At 35.2% G+C, this 20439-nt stretch overlaps 1 protein-coding gene across 1 annotated transcript in view; it reads right to left on the bottom strand.

Annotated features, from left to right (window-relative positions):
* Positions 1-2384: 2384 nt before the first annotated feature.
* TUSC3 (tumor suppressor candidate 3) overlaps positions 2385-20439 on the bottom strand; it is a 132053-nt gene continuing 113998 nt past the window's right edge. The window contains exons 8-10 of the mRNA XM_065061008.1: positions 13780-13854; positions 11327-11417; positions 2385-2666 (exon numbers count right to left, since the gene is read on the bottom strand). Of these exons, the coding sequence (XP_064917080.1) occupies positions 2651-2666; positions 11327-11417; positions 13780-13854 (182 nt within the window). The 3' untranslated portion in view covers positions 2385-2650. The remainder of the gene's footprint in view (positions 2667-11326; positions 11418-13779; positions 13855-20439) is intronic.

Below are 20439 nucleotides of genomic sequence, written 5' to 3'. Positions count from 1 at the left end.
CTTTTATCAACAGTGCTCTCACTACGTTCCCTATACGGTCCCCTACTTTTGATGTATTTAAAGAATTCTGTGCTACCATGCTACCACCTTGAGCATCAGCTTCAGATTTTTTTTTAGACCTATCATGTTTATAGTTGACTTGTGATGTGCTGTGAGTTTTCCTGTTCCTCTTGCCAGCATTCAAAACACAGAACTCCCTCGAAGTAAATTTCCTATCATGCAATTATTTTTTTTCATTTCTGTTTTGAATTGCAGCACATGTTTTACCTGGGCTTCTAACACAGTATTTACCAGCCCCCGGCTGGTCACATGCACCTTGCTATTTGGACTGTTACATTTTTTGTTGTTGTTGTTTGTGGCTTTTGTGTGTGGTGTTTTTTTTATTCACTGCATTTATATCCACATTGCTTCAGCTTATTTGTTCAGATTTTACTTCTGACTCCTCTCTTGCAACAGTATTAACCCTACTGCATTGTGGCAGTACTTCTCCCATTAATATCTCTTATTTTAGTACCCATGCACTACTCAAGCTGTTACTTTTTATTTGGTTATTATTTGAGACTTAGTAGATGTTCCAGGAAGCAGTCACGTATCACCTCATCACAAGCTGAAATACTTAATCTCATTAAGATGTGGTCTTGATCTCTCACTACTACTACCTGTATGAAATTTCCAGTTTCTCGAGTCTGACTTCCTGATCACTATTGTCATCTTGATCAGGGGTCAGCAGCACAGTTCTAATTCTCTTTCAGAATTAGATTTTTTTTTTTTTTTTTTTTTTACTAGGTCAGTATAGACTTCAAACCATGGAGCCCTATTGCAATTGTTTGGTTTTTTTCTCCTGTAAGACATCCATGCAGTTGCACTTCATGTTATCTTTCACATATGGTACCACTTTGTCACCCACATATCCTCCTGGGCCATTCTCAACTCAATAGCTTGGCAACAGTATAATACTGATTGTTTTTTCCCCACCAGATCTCTGAATGCCTATTATACCAAGGCTGTTGTTAGATACCACACTTGATAATTCCTCCATCCCTTTCACAAGCTTCTAGCACTGATACAAAGCTCTTGCAAATTCTGCCCTAGCTTCACCACTCTGTCATGCGCCAGTCAACTGGTGTCATGGGCAGTCTGATCTGCTTTCCCCAGGCAATGTGATCTGCCCTCCTAGCCAACAGCCAAAGCACCTCTGCAAAGCCTGCAACCCTCTTCGCAGTCCCTATCAGTCTGTGAAACATGTGTTTTGAGTTTGTCAGTTTTTCCCCAGCTTCTAGTTTCAAAGCTCTCCTGCTCTGTTTGTTTGTTTGTTTGTTTTTGTGTGTGTGTGTATGTATGTAAGTAAGATAAAACAGGAAGGACAGGTTATTTCTTGTTTTAAAGTGCTTCCCAGTTCTTAACAGACTGGTGTTTTCTGGAGAAGGAACAGCTAGAGCATTAGATGAAGTGAGTTTTGTAAAGTCTAGTCAATCTTATCCTCACATTTAGAGGCATTCCAATATAGTGAATGAAAAAATTACAATTTGTTTTCATTCCTGGAACAGCAGGAACTGTGAACTGGTGTGTGGAAAAGGACCAGCAGAGAGGAAAAGAAGAAGGACCGAGGTAAGAGGTTCATATGATTCTTCTTGTTTTCTGAGCCACAGAGAACACACTATGTAGGCTTATGCAAAGGTCTACAAGCAATTCATGTAATATGAAATGTGAGTAGATACAAAAATGACATTTTTAAATGGCATTAAAAATTGCTACATATGCTTTTCATAAAGCCGGGTGAACACAGAAAACTGGCAAATGCTGTAACTCTGGTTTGAGCAGACTCATCTGTATTGCTTTATAAACGTAATTTTGGATAATACATTCCTTCTGCAGCTACTTACAAGAAAAAGAAAAGCATGTTGTGGATTGCAAAATATTGGTGCCCTCCCACCCTTCCATTTTGCCACCAAAGAGCTTAAAAAGGATCTGAGTTCAGACTGATCGAAGCCTTCATGCCTTCAGGATTCCACAAACCATTTTGAATTGCATCCTTTGGCACGTGAGATGAACTGGCAATGTATGTACTCTGATTACAGCTGAGTCAGGAAAAGAAGAAATTCAGGATGAAAATATGTAGAATATAATTTTATATTGATGGTTCAACATGTCTGAGGTGATCAGAGTCTCTGTATATGTGATATTGCTTCAAAGCAAAGTGCATGTAGTCATTGAATTACAGTTTCCACCATGGTATTTCTCTTAATAGTAGTTGAAGAAACAATAAGATTTCGTTCAGTTCTAAACCACCTCTCAAAACCTTATATGAAACTTCAGGTGAAAAATCTTGGCAATACCATTTGGATTTAGGTACTAAAACTAATGAGGAACCACTAAACAGAAGCTCATTATAATGAAATTTATTTAAATTCTTGAGCACACTATATTCATAACTTTTTAGTACTTCCCAATGAGGTGTTTACTGTAAGTTTCTATAAATTATGCATTCATTGCATGAAACTGCATTCACTCTATCAGCATGTTATATAAATTATCACAAAAACAGATGAACCAACAAAAGATTCTTGAATACATGTAACATTGGTGGGCAGGTTCTATCAGTTATAGCTTATCTTCATGGTAAGCAGCTCTAAATGAATCCCTCTTGAATTCATTTAATTAAGAAGCTGAAAAGAAAGAAAACATGATTAAATGCTGAAAAAATGCATAAAAACCACAGCATCATAATTATCGAAAAGAATAAACAAGGGTTTCAAAACATTCATTTGAAAAGTCATTTGACATTTGTGTAATAATCTCTTAAGTTTTTATATCCCATTTAGTAATTACTAAGCAAGCATGAAAGTTATCAAATAAAACTTAAGTGACTGAAACTTTAATTTGCGTATTTAAAAAAATTAAAAAGCAAAATGCACTTCAAACATCTGTTCTCTTTAATCAAGTTCTGCATCTGCTCTTACTACTTAAACTGAGAACTACCTTTCCCAGGAGATGTTTCAGATTTATTTAAAACATTCTTTTTTTCCTGTTGAAATGGTCCCAGAGTGGGGAGGGTACAGAGGACTTAGCAAGCTTCTGTAGTGTTGCAGACTCTTAAGCTTCTTATTTTGTTAAAATATCAATAATTTCAGATTACACTGATGTTTCTTTAACCCTGGAGTGAAAGTTCGTATTTTTAAAAAAGTAGATACATATTGTGTGTTGTATTTTTTCTGAGTACTTTACCAAAGGCTTATCTCATAAATTGGGAAATGGGAACGCAGACTTGTGCATGCCTACAGACCAAGTTAACTGTATGAACACAAAAGCAATAAACTACTGAATGGAAGGGTTTCTTCACTGCCTCTAGCTTTGCGTGAAAGATCTTTCATCTCCTTATAGATATGCAGTGTGCTCTAGTGTACACATCTTGTAGTACTTTGACCAGTTTTCCATTCCCAGCATAATTAATTAATCATTAAAAAACATAAATACAAGTGCCATAAGCTTAAAAGACTGTACCAATATAAAGATGTCCCCTGCTGCAAAAAGTTGACAAGCTCATTAGGCAAGACATACAAACCAAGGCAAAACAGATGGCAACTGGCTGGGTGCTGGAGAGTAAAGTGATTGTCAAAAGGGAAAGACTAGCAAGTGCAACCGCATGAAGAGGTGAATGTAGGGTGCCGAGTGGAGAAGAGAATGCTGAGCACATGAGACTAAAGAGATAACCCAGGTCAAGGACAGCTGAGTGAGGAGATGTCCAGGAAAGAAGGAATTAAGGGGAGAAGATAATAAAGAGGATGAACACTGGTAGTGAAAAAAGTTTGGGGGGCAGAGTGTTAAGAGTTGAAAATTACAATAATCAGGAAAGGTAGAATTGATAGGCTTGGGGGGGTAGAAGAATGAATGATATAACTGTAGGAAATACCAACACAGCAATGTCACTTTAGTTAATATATCTATTGTTCCTTACTGTCTGTCTGCAAGCAAACTGCATCTTTAGCAGCTAAGAGATATACTATGGAATAAAGGTAATGTAAACACTGATAGTTATATCAAAGTAATAAAACAAGTTTAGGAGGGTAGGTATGGATAGAAGGAAAAAGTCCAAGGTGGAAAAAACAGAAAGAGCCAACACACCATAGAAAAAAAAAGAACTAGAGAATAACCAAAATGAAGGTGGTGTGGGTGGGCAGAGTTTCTGAAAAATCTGGAATAACAAATTGGACAACATCTATTTTGACAGATCTGCAAAAATAAAAATGAAACCATGTCCCCTTACACAAAGCAGGAGGAAACAGAAGACGGAAGTATGGCCAAACTGACATCAACTAACTGGAAAGGGTAAAATAGGTAGGAGTAAACTGTAAACTAGAATTTCAGGAAAGCCACAAAAGCAATAAGAGAGATGCTTAATGGTGGCAATCAGGTAAGGTAGGTCCTGCTCATAGAAAAGCATGCAAACTGTTTGCCACAGAAGAAGTGCACCCTTGTTAAGAGATCTGCTATGGGGCCAGACACCTGGAATTCAGATCTCCCATTCTTTAAAGGACAAGAAACCAGCACTGAACATGTAGATGTTCATGAATTCAGTGTCCTGTTGGACAGTTTGGATGAACAGAGGAGACTGAGCTGTTCTGCCTTCCATTTCAATGAGGTCTGGACATGGTGTCTACCCACATTAAGAGTAGTAGTATAGAAAATGATAAATGTAAGATGCTTTGCTTTCACAACTGTGTGTTATTGTTTTCCTGTCTTTTAAAATAACCCTGATTTCTTCCATTTAGAATAAAGTAGCTTATTTTGCTGAGCACTAAGACCTGAATGTGAATCTTGGTGTTTATCAGAGGTAGATTTACCAGTTCATAAACTTCAGGTGAATCAATTCGATTATGCATGAAATCAACATAGAAGACCTGAACAGTTGTTAGTAGTGTTCACGTTTATTAATAAACTTAATTTTATATGTCTGCAGATATTATACTAGTTCTTTTACTTACTGGTGTTTTACCAGCATATTTCCAATAAATAACTATTCCATTTAATTCACTTGCATTTAATTTCAATTGCTCAGTGTTATATTAGATTTCTTTACTGAAACTAATTGAATTACAATGAGGACAACCATCTCTTGTATGGTGTATACCATAAATGAGAGGAATTTTCAAGCTCTGGGGCATCTTGCAATTTTTCTGTTCTTGTTGCATTGACTGTTTTTCTGTAAGCAATGAATGAATACTTCATGTCTGACTTAACATTTATGATTTTTTATGAAAATAAGGCACCTTTTATCATGCTTTCTTGCAGTTTAGTTCATTTTCTCTTCTCATCGATGCAGAATATGTATTTTCCATTCCACCTATACATAGTTCAGAAGGCTGATTTTTTTTTTTTTTTTTTTTTTATGGTTTGACTAAAAACTCTTCACATTTTTCTTTTCAATGCTCAAATACAATGGCTACAAAGGTTAATCTGATAATGAAACACTCAACTGCAAAAAATCTTGAATAAGCTACTCAATGTAAGCTAGTGTCCTGGTTTTGTTAAAAAAACAAGTTTCTTTTTTAGTGAATTTGCCTGTAAGCTAAAGCCTTCATATTAACTGCATTTTCCTGGAGAACCAGATACATGTTTTGGTAAACCTAGCAATGGAATGCAAAGTTATTGATAAGCATGGATGGACATCTCGCGAGAGGGGCAACGAGAAACAGGTGACCAAGAAACTGACCAACAGAGTATAACATTCCATTCACGTGAATACTTCATATAAAAGTGGGAGATCGCAAGGATCTCGTCCTTTTTCCTTCTTTTCCCTTCTGCTTACGGCCGACATTAGGAGAGGACCTTGCTAGTCGTCCCTGCGAACTGAGGCCTAGTGAGAAACTGAATCCAGCTCTGGCTGGCTGCAGAGTCCAATCCAGGACTTTGGTTGCCGGCTCTGCAGTTGCTGAGGCTTTCAAGATTGGTTTTGTATATTTTGTATTATTTTCTCTATTCTTATTAGTAGCATTAGTAAAACATTTTTAATTTTTCCAGCTCTCTTCTCTCGGTCCTTCTTTCCCTCCTGATTGCCTGTCCTTGGTGGGAAGGGGGGAGAGGGAGGGGCAAGAGGAGGAAGGTGGGGGGGAAGACAGGAGGTTAACAATACATCTGCCAGGGTTTTATTGTCACCCCGCAATCTAAACCCTTGACAGCTAGTTAATGAAAAAAAGTGGGACTTTTTTTTAACATCAGTAAACAGTGGATAAGACTTGCATCTGTCTGTCCTCCCAAAAAACACCAGTGTTATAAATATGTACAGTCCCAACATTCCCTATAATACAATACTGTGCTAGTGTACTGATGTCTTCTGATTTGTTCTTACCATCCTTCTCATTCTTTTTAACATTCATTGTGGGTTTTGGACTGAAATTGCCTAAAGCGAGGTTTCCAGAGAGCCCTCCAAGCTCTTCTCTGACTAGCAAAGCTAAATCAGAGTTCATGCTTTTGGCTTATAGTTAAGAACAGTCTCTGTCATTCCCATGTGTATTAGTTGACAGATAAAATTCTGTTTTGATATAAAGAAATTTTATTGCTCAATCACTGAGTACCTGATACTTAATATATCACTTATTCACTTCAAATATTGGGGTGAGAATGCTTCCAGAAAAGATTCTCTTAGATATATCAACAATCTTATCCAGAAAGCATTATAAAGGAGAAAATGTTCAACAGTATAAAATAAAATTATTGCCTTATCTTTCAACAGTTAATGACAGCAATTAAAATGAAAGTTTTAGCAAAATGAAAAATTTCATCTAGTTCCCATAAAAAGGTGGATTAGTGCAGGCATGAAAAAGCCCTGCCATCATAAAAATGACTCTAGCAGAGAGATTTGTTACATGCTAGCTCATCCATCACAATTGTGTTTGCTCAGTAAGTAACCTTCATGATGACCTCCGTTTTGCATCACCTCTCCCATTCCAATGCTTTATTGTATAAAGGTATTTTACCAGCATCTTAATTAAACCATTTTTTTCCCTAACCCTAGCCTTCAAGAAGAAAATTCTATGGAAGTAAGAATCAAAACCTTAATTGGAAAATGTCTGAAGTGGACGAAAAAAAGGTAAACAAAATTACTCTCCCTTCCTACATACATGCCCTCTAAAGAGCACATTGATAGACCTGTGCACTTATCTAGCAGTCCTCTGGACACTTTTGTGTTTGTCACAGAAATTAACAATGATAATGGCATTACCAGGGTCAAAGAAATAACAGCATTCCCAGTACTTTAATATATGCACACTAGAAATGGAAATAACAGTCTTTCTCCTGTTGTTGACTCCTGCTTTATGTTTATCCACCTCTGTTTTGGTTTATCTTCAGTACACAGAGGTCACTGGAGAGAAAGAGGATGCACAGCAGGTTGTGCTACTGCTTCACTTTTTATTGATGCATGCTGCTTCATAAAGGACTTATTTGGTTTTTCAGTGCCAGAGAACAGAAACAATGTAGTATACTTGACTTTTTAAAAGTAGAGCAGTGAAGTTGATGCTTGATGCACATAGCATTATAACAATTTCAGTTCTCTTTAACTGTTGCTTTAGGCAAGCCAACATAAACATTCTTTTTTTATGACAGATCATTAGTATGCGTTGTTGTTAGCATTGTTAAAGGCAAAGCTTTACTAGCCTGAGGACAATTTACCACATAAAGACTGATAGTTTCAAGGTGAAATCTACAACCAGTGAAAGTAAAAAGGCAGACATATTTCACATCTTAAGATATATCTACACTGGGATTGATTGATGGGGCATGGAACTCCTTGGAAGATCCTAAAGAATTGAGACAGATGACTGTATACCGGCATAGATGACTGAAGTTAAAATGCAGGATATTAAATTCAAAGGGGAAAGAGAAAATAACAAAGTTTATATACTTGGTCCTCCTTAGTGTTTTGCAGGTTCACTTCATTAAAATTCATAAGGACTATGGACATAAACCAAAGAGGCTTCTCCTAAGAAACACTATGGCATTGCCATGAGGATTACATGGATGATACCACTGAAGTGTCAAAGAATCAACAGTATGTTTCTTTAAAATAACAGGAAATGGGGTGCGAGCTACCCAAAAGACCAACAGCAACTTGAAAGATTTAACACTGGAATAAGTAAATTACACATTTGGGAAACTAGCAAATGAAATTTGATAATAGCAAAGCAAAAACATCAGTTCTAGTGATGGTTTCCAGTAATTCTGCAGTGAGTCATGATTAAAGATTGAATGATTAATTTATACCCATGAAAACATGAAGAATCTAGGACAGTCCAAGTAAGCCTGTAAGATCTTGGTTAATCTGCAGGATCAGTAACAATGTTGAAAAAACAAAACAAACAAACAAAAGTTGTGATATTGAATCTACCTAGCTCCTTCAGGTGGGATTTGGTTTATGGATCTAATAATTCCTTCACAGTAACAACATAATGCAGCACTATCTATTTTAACAGGATTGTAATGTGTGATGAATCATTAATTCAGCAATATCTTGGATTTCTTTTATTTATTTCTTCACCAGCTTTAACATACTAATACATGTACTTCTTTTCTACATGCATCGCATTTAAACTACATTTCTTTAAACTTTTATTAGAATTCAGAATTCTCTTTCTCTTCCTCTTCCCCTCCAAACCCCTGAAGTTCTCGATGTCCCTTTTTCGCAGCTTGGATACCAACAGAAGAGTACAAAATCTACACAGGGCTCCCACTTCTGCTGGGCATTCTAAAGAAAAGATGTCTGATATTTCACTAAAACAGGTTCGGTTGTAAGGGAGGGCAGGGGGAGGAAAGAAAAAGTCCATCCCACCCAAAATTTAAAGCAAACAAATTAGGGAGAAAAGAAGGACAACCCCTACATTACTTAAATTAAGATTCTTAAAGCTTACTATACATACATGATACTACAAGATATGTAGTACAACTGAGCAATTAGCTCTGCAAGAACATCAATGATACTGTGTATATATGCCAGCTCACAGGGGATACTAATGCTCACAAGGTACTGTTCAACCTCAGACATCCTTGTTATCATACAGCAGTCAAAAAACCCTAGTGCAAACATTCACAGAAGCCATGCAAGGTCTGGAAATTGGCACAGTCATATAAACATGTTGTTAACAGGTGATAAGAATACTCCTAAGATGAAAGAACTAAAAATGAAACTAGTATGACTGTCAGATTTCTTTAGTGGCTATTAAATTGCACGGCAACGAACACAACAACTGCTCTTTCCTTTTAGTGAGCTTGTTATGAGAAGATGCAAGTGAGCTGAGACTGTGGGTTGACATTCATGGCACTGCAAATCAAATGAGTTTATGAGCTGCACATCAAGCTCCTAATTCCTTCTTGTTTTAGGTTCAAGACTTAAGCACTTAATGGGATGTATGAATACTCCGTGCTTAGGAAAACTGGATCCTGTCAGTCAGTCGAGCTAGAAGGTGGTCTCCTGAGAGGATGCTGAGAAGACATACAGACTATCCCAGATGGCAAACTACTAACTCCATACTGATGAAGCCTTGCAATATGATACTACTGGGCCCTTTACAGACTTCTTTCCTTAGCAGAAAGGAATAAAAAGCAGAAACACACCTTCTGTGCATATTGCAAGTAAGAGTTTCTTTGTCTTGAGAATGATGTTATTAAATGCTAAAACCGAGGCAATCTAAACTAAATGTCAATTCATCTGCATAAATTGACCAAGCTCAGTAAAGAAAATAGTTCTAAAGTCTCACAGGAAAAAGTAATAGAAAAATTTTATGTATTAGCTCAAATGTTACATCTAAACTGGCTTTGCAAGTTGGAGTTTTTACCAACACAACATTAAGTGGGCTGCTGCACTAATCACAAGACCTAGTCATAGAAATCAATAATAAGAAGTATCTGTGAAAAACTGAAGTATTCCTCATATGATTCTTTAACAGTGGCTATAAAAATAATAGAACTGTTAACAGATAGTTCTTTTGTCCTCTACTTCAAAATATAACTTTCTGAATCTGCTGTACTAATGTTTCTCTTACATATCTATTAGTCGACATTTCATCATGGCAGATCTTTCCGCAAAATGTTACTGTATCTACATTGCAACACACATTATCCACTTACTCTTCCAAACATGGTAACATTAATGTAGAGTAATATTCTGTGAAGGACTAGTCTAATAGTTTATAGAAACAAATTTCACTTTAAATAAGGAGAAACAAATCTTTTTAGATGCACTGTGGCCAACTAGAGGGGGGAAAACAGCAGTCATGCATATCATCTCTATTGTAAAGCCTAGTATTGCATGTTAAGGCTATGTCAACTGAATACATAAGTATATATAGAGAGCTCTACAGGAAAAAAAAGAAGTTTAAAAGGAGCAAAGACTGAAGCAATAGGAAAAACAGCAAAAATTCAAATAGAATCAAAAGTCAATCAAACAAAATTCCTGGAGAACAGTGCAATGGAGAAAGCATTCTTCATTAAAATTATTTAGCCATCCTTCAAAACAAAGCTTTGGAAGAGAAAAATCAACAGGTCTCTGTCTTGTTCCACAAACTTGATGACTCAGGAAATGTCACTCTATTGCTTTTAACTCAGTGGCCTGGTTCGTCATTACTATAGTACTGCAGATTTCTTTAACTGCACTTTTTCATCTAGCCAGGGTTTTTCATGTACATCTGAGAATGGTACCAGGATCACAAGAAAATGCAATGGGCCATATAATGGATCAGCAAGAAGATGTGAATCAGAAGTCTAGACTACCTCTGCAGGTGACCTCCCAGTTGAAAACATCCACATACAAAAGGCAAGAACTGCGTTTTCTTTACTATTTTTCTACTTTTTCTGCTTCTCAGACAAATTGTAACTGTTTAATTGACAGTTGTTCCTATAATTCAGAAATACTATAATGCTTTATTACCTCTCTGGTGTGACTGACAATAAAAGAAGGCACTTTTAGTGATTTAGCACTGTACACTGGTTTGGTGTTTTTGTGCATTATGTATATCTTAGTGATAAAGATACGCAAATAAATACCCATTAAAGGTTTATAAACTCAAGCACATTTTATATTGCGTTTTTCATGGGGCAGTGTGTAGGTCACACGTGCGTGCTTAAATTCATTTAACTGATCTGCCTTATCAGTCATCTTAACAACATTATCTTTCCAGTCCTTTTTTGGTTTGCTTGAATTGATTTTTATTCTTCTTGCTTCTTCCAGCTCTCATAGACTGCAGTGGTAAAAATTAAAGCTGTTTACCTGAAAGCTATTCTTAAACTTATACAAAGTTATTAAAATCTATAAGATAAGAATCTAATGAGAGATTACCTGTATGGGTAGCCATGGTATTTGGAGCGAAATATCGACAACAAGAAACTGAAGAAAAAGACAACCAGGCCCAGGCCTACCAGACATATTACTGGAAAGAAAATAACTTTGTTTATTAGCACACAAAAAATCTGAAACTGGAATATCTACACAGAATATTATTTATGTCAATCATTTACGGAGAATTTTGACACAGTTAAATAAAAACATGTTACTGCATTGACTACTGGTGCCCACTATCTTTTGACAGGATTTCAAACACATATGAAAATAATATTTATGGTTATAAAGAAAAAAAATGACTTGTCAGTGTAAATGTATTTTCAAGAAAAAAGAGTAGCAATTTGCAACTCAAATGTATGTGGATGCAAACACCTTACTGCTGATAATGGATTTAATAACCCTGTAAATTATATGTATCAAGCAATGTATACAGCGATGTAATTCCAGGTATTTGCTTGTTCTTTTTGGAAAACAATTTGATCTTTAGAAAAATGCTCCTTCACTAATATAATCATGTTATCTCTAATCAACCATCTAAGGCTGAAGTAACAGCAAAGGCAGTTTAGCAACTACTTTAAACAGTGAAATGTTTTAGCTACTAAGAACTAGATAAAGTTCCAAGGCTGGTAGCAAAATCACTTTTAACTTGATAGGTATATAATTTTTTAGGTTTTGAAGATAAATAACAATGACGCAGACCTTCTGACAGCATCCAGATGCAAGTGCTTTGAGCCTTTTCTAGCAAAAAATGAATTAGCAAAGTAAACGCATAAATTAGCAAATAAAATTTGGAACACCAGTTGGCACTCTGTGTAATAATAGCATAAAACCTTTTTGATCATGACAGCTTGCTCAATTGCATGCAAATAAGTTAAAAAAAAAAAAAGGCAACATGTTACAAGCTGATGTATATAACTGAGACGCAGTTCATCTACATTCAGTGATGTTTTGGTTCTAGTGAGCTACTTCGACTATAAAACCTTTTTTTCTTATAGTATTCCTACTTTAGCCAAACCTTTGCTATTTAATGGTAATATTCATGCTTCAAAAGTGTGCTGGCTTTGAGAGAAGGATGAGCAACCATGAAGCCAGGGAAGCTGACAAAGACGCATTTTTTCATTAAAACTGACCATGTGGAAACTGACACACGTCAATTGAAATATAAAATTTCTGCAGCTATTTTGAGAAAACTAGCCATGCACAAATCTTATAAACATACTTCATTGTAAAGAAATTACCATTCACATATATGATTCCAAAGCATGGATTAATTGATTGCAAAGCATGACCAGTGCAAGGCAGGTACAAGGAAAGCATTCACATAATGGCCACAACAGTCTGAATTTGTACTGCAGCCCTTTCTCATTTTGCTGTGTCCAAGTTCACAGACCCAGATCTCAACTGTGATCTAAGATCATATTCCAATTAAACTCATGTCACTGTTTCTTTTGACATCAGTATTAAAGCTAGACACTGTAGAAGACATTCAGTATTAAATTATACATCTACAGCCCTGTAAAGTAGACTTGCAAATCACTATAAATTAGAGATGTCTAGCTAACATTCAACCAGCTATTATGAAGAATTACATAATTCTTTTATAGAAAATAATTGGCCAGCCCAATCTGCAATACTGTGTATTACATAGAGGAAGCTAAAGAACCGATCTAGAAAGCAAGAGGAAGCAGCGTAGAATGGCTGGTGGCTTTCAAAATCTTCAACACCTTACGTGACAAAGAGGCAGGGGATATGAAAAAAACAGAGAAGGTACAAAGGCAGATTGGCATATTTGTTTCAACCTATGTCATACTCAGTAAAAGGTTGGTTAACATAACAGTTAGGAAGTTTAAATCTGGATGAAATATTTTCATACTGTATGTTTACGCAACTCATTGCCAAAAATTATTGCAAATATTTTGAATGACAACAACATTCAGAAAAACGTAAAACTAGCACTTCAGGCTAAGAATCTTGATGTTGCAGATTAGGATATGTTCTGTATTACATCTTCTGCTGGGCTTTCACCTTCCTTTGGAAACATGATACTGGCAAAGCGTACCAAGTAAAAGAATTTTCACATTTCTTTGGATGCTGTCATCTTAAGCACCTTAAATGTCTAAATTAATTTTGAAAAAAATGTTTTGAAAATCCTGTTCTTTATGCCACTGAATTTCAATATAAATCAAAATCCAAAAAGCATTTATTCCGTACTATGTGGTGAACATATTGAGCCAAGCTATACCTTGGCTGACTATGCTTAAAACATTTTTTTTTACTGTTACAACTTCATGTGAATGCAGCTTTGTCAACAGATTCTTTTTTTTACTTTCATCTTCTCCACCCCACAATAGGTAAAAATTGGCTTCTACAAACTTAATGGGATATTAATTTGTAATTCTCAATGTCTTCTAATTGTCTAAACATTGTCTTAGTTGTACTAAATAACTTACTTCTTCTTTTTCCAACATCCCCTTTGGAGGTAGCAGCTTCATTCAGGAGTACCATTCCCATGGTGATAGCAGCGTCTGTATCAACATTGTCAAGGAAAACAGCAGGTGTGTGGATACCTCAGAAAGCCACAAAGGTACATCTACGAACTAAAGCTTTGAAATGCATAAGATGAAAGACTGTACTTAAATATGAAACAGTGCATTGCACTCTGTACTGTACCAATACACTCACCCGTGGCAAAAATGTGTAGTAAGATTTTCCATTGTGTGTTCTACATAAAAGAGGAAAGAAGATTCAAAAAGCTTTAAAGGATGAGCTGTCAAGGAGCGCACACAAATTTTGGACAGTTATGGAAATAACTTTTCCCCAATATCTTACAATATTCAGTAAATTGGTAGTAAAGAATTTTTTAAAACTATAAGAATCAGAAATCATTCAATTTTATTGCACACAATTTTTTGGTTATTTATTTGATGCAAACTGTAGCAGCTGGACTGCTTTATCTTTCTCAGCTTTTAGATAAGACATTAGCTTTCTCTTCAGTGTCATATTGCTTAATAGTTTAGCAGAGAAACTTCTCATAGGCAAAGTCCCAGTCACCTTCAGTGTTTTATTGTCTCATTATAACTTTTACAGATGTGCAAAAGTAATTAATGATGAAACAATTTCACTAATTTAGCAAGATCTTAAACCATTCACTTAACTGTTTAGCTGAAACTGTATAAACAAAAAGAGATGGTTACTAATGTGCGTAACATCTGTTCTGAAGAGGAGACTTGCCTGAATGCCATAGTGAAGCACGAATGCATCAGGGGAGCTATATCGCACAATTTCAGGAAATACAAACTTCAGCAGAGTTAACTGATTCTTGAATAGGGTTGTTTTTTCAAGCATTACTCATCCCAGGGATGACTACAAACTTTAAGAAATGTAAGATGTTTCTATTTACACACACAGATAATTCATGAGAGATACTTCAAACATGTTACATCCATAAATAATATCTGCACCCTGTAACAATATACTTGTGTTAATCCTATCAATGTTCATATTAACATTTTTATGTTAGAAACATTCAAAATTAAACCCAAAATACTCAGACATCTGAAATTTCAATTATACAGTTTCAATTAACCTGAGCATGAGTAAAAGGATTTAGAAATGTCAACGTTAACATCATCACACTTCATCAGAGACTAGCAGCCTGATTCAGGTTTGAGACTTCCAAATTTCTTATATATAGAATGATAAAAGTCAAATGAAGAAAAACAGGATTAAAGAAAGCAAAGACTGATGGTGAAAGGAAGCAGATTCCAACAGGCAACATCAAGGAAATACAAGTTTTAACACCACCTCTTTGATACAGACATATACCTACAGTCCTAAATTAGACACTGGTTAGAAACACACTAGTAGCCCAAACTACTTACCTACACATGCACAAGATATAAGGCACAGGGTCAGTCTTATGAATAAATGGCTTTATTCAAGTTTTCCAGAAGCTTATTACTGTACTTGACAAAATACATTAAAAAAAAGTTGCAAAATATGAAAAAAAAAACAAACAAAACCAAAAACTCAAACCCTGAAATCCATGAGACTGCAAATTGGAAGGGAAGGCAAAGATTACTTTCTAAAAATCTTGCTTGTTAAGATGCAGATTTGTGAGTATAAGAGACTGGAAATCTCCTGTGCTACTGCTAAGCTTGAAGTAGGAAAAATAATTGCAAAGAATCATTCAGTTCTCTGCTTTCAAAAGTTACAAAAGCATAAAAATGAACTGAAGAAGCTGCAACAAGAAAGGCTGAGAAAAAAAATTCCATATGTATTTCTACCCTATTAAGAAAAGCCTCTGATGTAGTATTATCTAATAACTTTATTTTACCAATACCTTACTTAGATTTATAGTAGTGTTTTTATTCTTAGTCTAAAAAAAAAAATCCATACTCAAGATGTGAGGGTAATCTGCCAGAACCTCTCACGGAAGTGTTACTTTTTGCAAAAGTTTTGGACTACTTTGTAAATTTATTTGCTTGATTACCCCATGCAACATTGGATGTAATGTGGTCCTTTGCTACTTCCCTTACCTGGCTGCATCTGAAATACAAACCAACCAAGCAACTGCACACTAAAAAGTCATTTGGCAGACAACTCTTCTGTAACGTAATTCTTATTTTCTTACCAGATCATGAGTTTAATTCACATTTGTTACCATTAGGAATAACAGTGTCATGAAAGTAACTGTTTGCTCTGCAACAGAGAATTTTAGATCTGTAACCAGCTGAACTGTGCTGTAGTGTTGTTTTTTCTTCCCTTCCCTTCCCTTCCCTTCCCTTCCCTTCCCTTCCCTTCCCTTCCCTTCCCTTCCCTTCCCTTCCCTTCCCTTCCCTTCCCTTCCCTTCCCTTCCCTTCCCTTCCCTTCCCTTCCCTTCCCTTCCCTTCCCTTCCCTTCCCTTCCCTTCCCTTCCCTTCCCTTCCCTTCCCTTCATCATTACCCTTAGAGCTTCCCTCACATTGTCACTATTTTTGCTTCAGTTGTTGCTTTCTAACTTTGGTCATCATTGTTGAGTTTTCAGCACCACTGGTTGCCTTTTAGCTTCAACAACATCAGCTTTGTACCTTCGCACTCTAAGAATAAGTATGTCACTTGCCTCAGCTCTGTGATGTTGAAGTAAAAATTCAGTCTTACTGACCTGTGGTTTTAATGCAATAATTAGCTTCTTACCACAGAATATACAGTTATATATAGAATATATATCTATAATACATAGATTATATAGTTATTATTTTTTGCTCCTGTTTCTAACACAGGATGTTATGTTTTTACATTATTTTGATACTCTAAAAAAGAAAGCAACAGTCCTAGCTCTGAAAATAATCTTTTACAGTACCATATTTCTCTAGCAATGCAGAATGCAAAATTTTAGCAACTACTTATTTGGACAGTTTTCCATCTGCAAAAAAATGAGATGGCATGAAAAGATGTACTTATTTTCTAATTTCTTTATCCCTCTCATTATTCATTAAGAAACTATTCTGAAAAGATGGGGGGAACGTGACACTCAGATAGACCATTGCTAGCATATGATTTAAATTTAGATTTTCACGTTTTCTGTTGAATGCACTTCTCTGTAGCATTTTCTTCCTGTGTAAATCCAGCTATATGTCTTCTCAAATTTGGAATTATTTCACTTTTACATATTAGACTTCTGCTGCTTCTTTTCCCAGCTGGTACATGCTTTTCACAAAACTTGACAACATATATCATTTAGGTAGTGCTTTTGAAAAGGTTCTGAATGTTTTGATACATAAAGAAGAGTTTTAATGCAGGATTAAAAAGACAGTTATCAAAATTCATGAGATTATTCAGAAAATAGCAATAACATTCAGCCCTGAAAAAAACAAGATGCCTGATTGGAAGTATTAAAAAGCCCACAAGAACAAACTCAACACAAAAAAAAAGATTGGATCAATAAAGTCCAGAATGATAGATACCCTACAAAATGAAAGCAATTACTAGTAAATTCTGGACACTTTATATCAGCATACTTAAACAGAAAATTTAATCACTGTTAATTCCAGACAGAATGCCCAAAAAGAAGAAAACCTGATACTTCATAAGTTTATTAATGTAATATACAATTTATATCTTTACTTTACAAATTTAGTAGTGAATGAGGAATAAAAGAAGTAAAGAAAATAAGTTGACTAACACTTGGTTACTTTTGTGAAAACAGTTTGGTGGTCTCATTCTTATTCTGCTGTATTTCTACCAAGAGCACAAAATGTGGCATTATACCCATAAAGAAACAACTACCTTTTAGTTGCAGCTCATGCAGTTGTTTAATAAGATATGAGCAAGAAAACTAGAGAGCAAAATAGTAATCCACTGAAGTATGTGCTCAGTTTACTGTTAATTAAAATGGGGAGAAATTATCACACAAACTTTAAAAATAACTGGTTCGCTTTATCATACACAGAACAAAGAAAAGCACATACATGTTTTCTGAAGGAATAACATGATCAACAGGAAAATCTATGGTTGTTTTTCTTCCTTTTTCTTTGTCTAGTTTTTTTGGGGGTGAGTGGGGGTTGGAAGGTGATGATTATAACATGAAAAATTCTTTACTGGCTCCTTACCAGAGGGCCGCATTTTGCTGTCTTTTAAATTTTCCTACTAATACTTAAACCTCTAAAATGTCTGCAATAATTTCAGAAATACTGACCACATTACAGGTTCTTTATCTGAACCATTTCCACTTGAATCTAACTTTCCACTTACATTTGAAAAATCCAAACATAACATGCGTTCTAGCAATTCTATTTAGGAAATATTCTTCAGCTACATGGAGTTCTTGAAAACAAGGTGTTAGCCGCTTTTCCCAGCTCGAGAATCTGAGTTTTTTATCATAGATTCATGAAACCAATGAAAACAAAAAGCATGGTTCTGCAATGAAACCAGTCTCATGATTTCTTTCAAGATGTTGCGCCAGTTCAGGAAACAACAAGCAATTATTCTAATATTCCACTTAGCCTATTCAATGTGCAATCATTTCTCAATTAAACCATAACCATGCCAGTGGATGCTTAAACAGGCCTTGAGGGCTGAGGAAAGAGGCGTATTTAAGATACCAATCACTGTGTGTCCCATCTCAGTGAAAACAGATGATTTCTAACTCGGAAGTTGAAAAAATGGAACATAGTCTGAAAATTATTTATTTGAATATTAATTTAATTCAAGCATGAATCGTATACAAACAAAACGTACTTTGTTTTTATTTTTATGGCCTGAAATCTCATTGTACTGATACAATAACCCTGAACATGCTTTCAGCTTAAAACCTTCTGGCTTCAGCTATACCAAATGGCTTTTCAAGAATTTTAGGAAATATTACATAAGCCTTGGCACTGGAGTTCCCCTCAACTCTTTGGAATATACAACTCCCAACAGTGAAGTAGCTGGAAGTCTGCATTTCAACCATTTAAATGCCAACCAAACTATACCACTTTCCTTTTTTATGCCTTTTCATCATTTTAACAGAGCAGACAATCAACCTGTTATTAACATGGGATTTCCAGAGTGAAGAAGTTTATTATTCATCCAATTAGTTTCAGCTTCAATTTATGAGACTGTCTTTCTAGTCCATGGATAATCTGATGGAACCATTCCTCTTGTGATGATCTTAGACACTTGAGAAGGGAAAGGCCATTTAAAAGCTTCAGGAGAAGAGAAAGACATTGGAATCCATTTTAACTCAACTGCAACAAGACAGCATATAGACACCTAAGTTTGTGCTAAATCACTAATCAAATATTGAGGGATTTTCAGCCTGTTTTACATATTGCTGTCATCTTTTAGGATTACCTAAAACTAACTCTGGGGTGATTTGGTTTCCATTTATTATTGATGACATTTTTGACTTTGTAAATTACATCTGATAGAGTTTCAAGGTTAGTTCTGTCCATCTCACGAATTCTTATAACGTGGTTTGCCACTGTACAAAATAAATAAAATAAATATTTTTTTCTAACCTTATTTACATTTTATAATTTGTCTTTATAATTTTAATTGCCTACAGACAAAAATCACAGAAGTATAGACATCTCCAGAACAGGTAGATATATAACAGTAGTTTAGTTTCCTTAATGTTAAGTATATTAGAGATTAAAATAATCAAAGGATTTTTATTAACAGCTTCATTTCTTAAACTTTGAACACAGATGCATTGCCTAAAATAAACTTTATCTGAGCTATTTAAAAGTACTTATGATACTCCAGAAAAGTCAGAAGAGCCTACAAGGTTAACAGACAGTAGTGGTGAATAACCCAGGTAAAGAACAGAAAACATGCAGAGTGTTTTGCTGCTTTAGATATTGATTTTCACAGTTAATTAAGAAACATGCTTAAATATGCTATAATTTTGTACTTTTAGTACTATCTTTTTCCACTGTGGTGTTCTTCCCTTTTTGCTTATCCTGAAAATAAGAATATAAAAACCTTATCTCACTGCTTTAGTTGTCATCATCTCTCCCTCTTACATAATCTCTGGGGAACACAATTTGATTCCATTATGCATGACTGATTGTCATGTATTGTTCTACTGACTTTGACTCAAAATTTCAGGCTCTTACGCTCAGTAACTTTGCATGAGCCATGATGATGCACAGAAAGACATCTCCCATTTAAATTCATTGTGTGGTTAAGTTTCCTTACACCACAGAGGCACTTAATACACTTCATTTTAATTCACTCTGTAGGACAGGAAATGTCTTTCATAATAGGTGTAATTTTAATGCTACAGAAAAGATTTTTCTTTGTAACCAATCAAATTTCTTTTTCCTTCTCAATCAACATCTCATTTCCACCCACACAGCTGTCACATTAAACTCTGCCTTGGGTATCCAAATTGATAAACTGAAAAGACATTTCCATGTTTACTTACATGCATGTGTTTTATTAGCATCACAGTTAACTAAGTTTAATAACAATAATGAGAAAGGTTATCAGGTTAACATTAACTGCTAATTCCTATAATAATGGTTTAGATTTATCTCCTGTACAACAAGTAATTTGCTTAATAACCTAAACTCTTTTTATAATGAAAATATTCACTGGAACTTTTAAACTTACTCCATATAAAAAAGATTTACTGTTATGG

The sequence above is a fragment of the Columba livia genome, chromosome 4 (genome assembly GCF_036013475.1).
Source record: "Columba livia isolate bColLiv1 breed racing homer chromosome 4, bColLiv1.pat.W.v2, whole genome shotgun sequence".
In the NCBI taxonomy this organism is placed as follows: Eukaryota; Metazoa; Chordata; class Aves; order Columbiformes; family Columbidae; genus Columba; species Columba livia.
The sequence above is the reverse complement of the archived record's forward strand: the minus strand, read 5'-3'. Positions and strand labels throughout refer to the sequence as shown.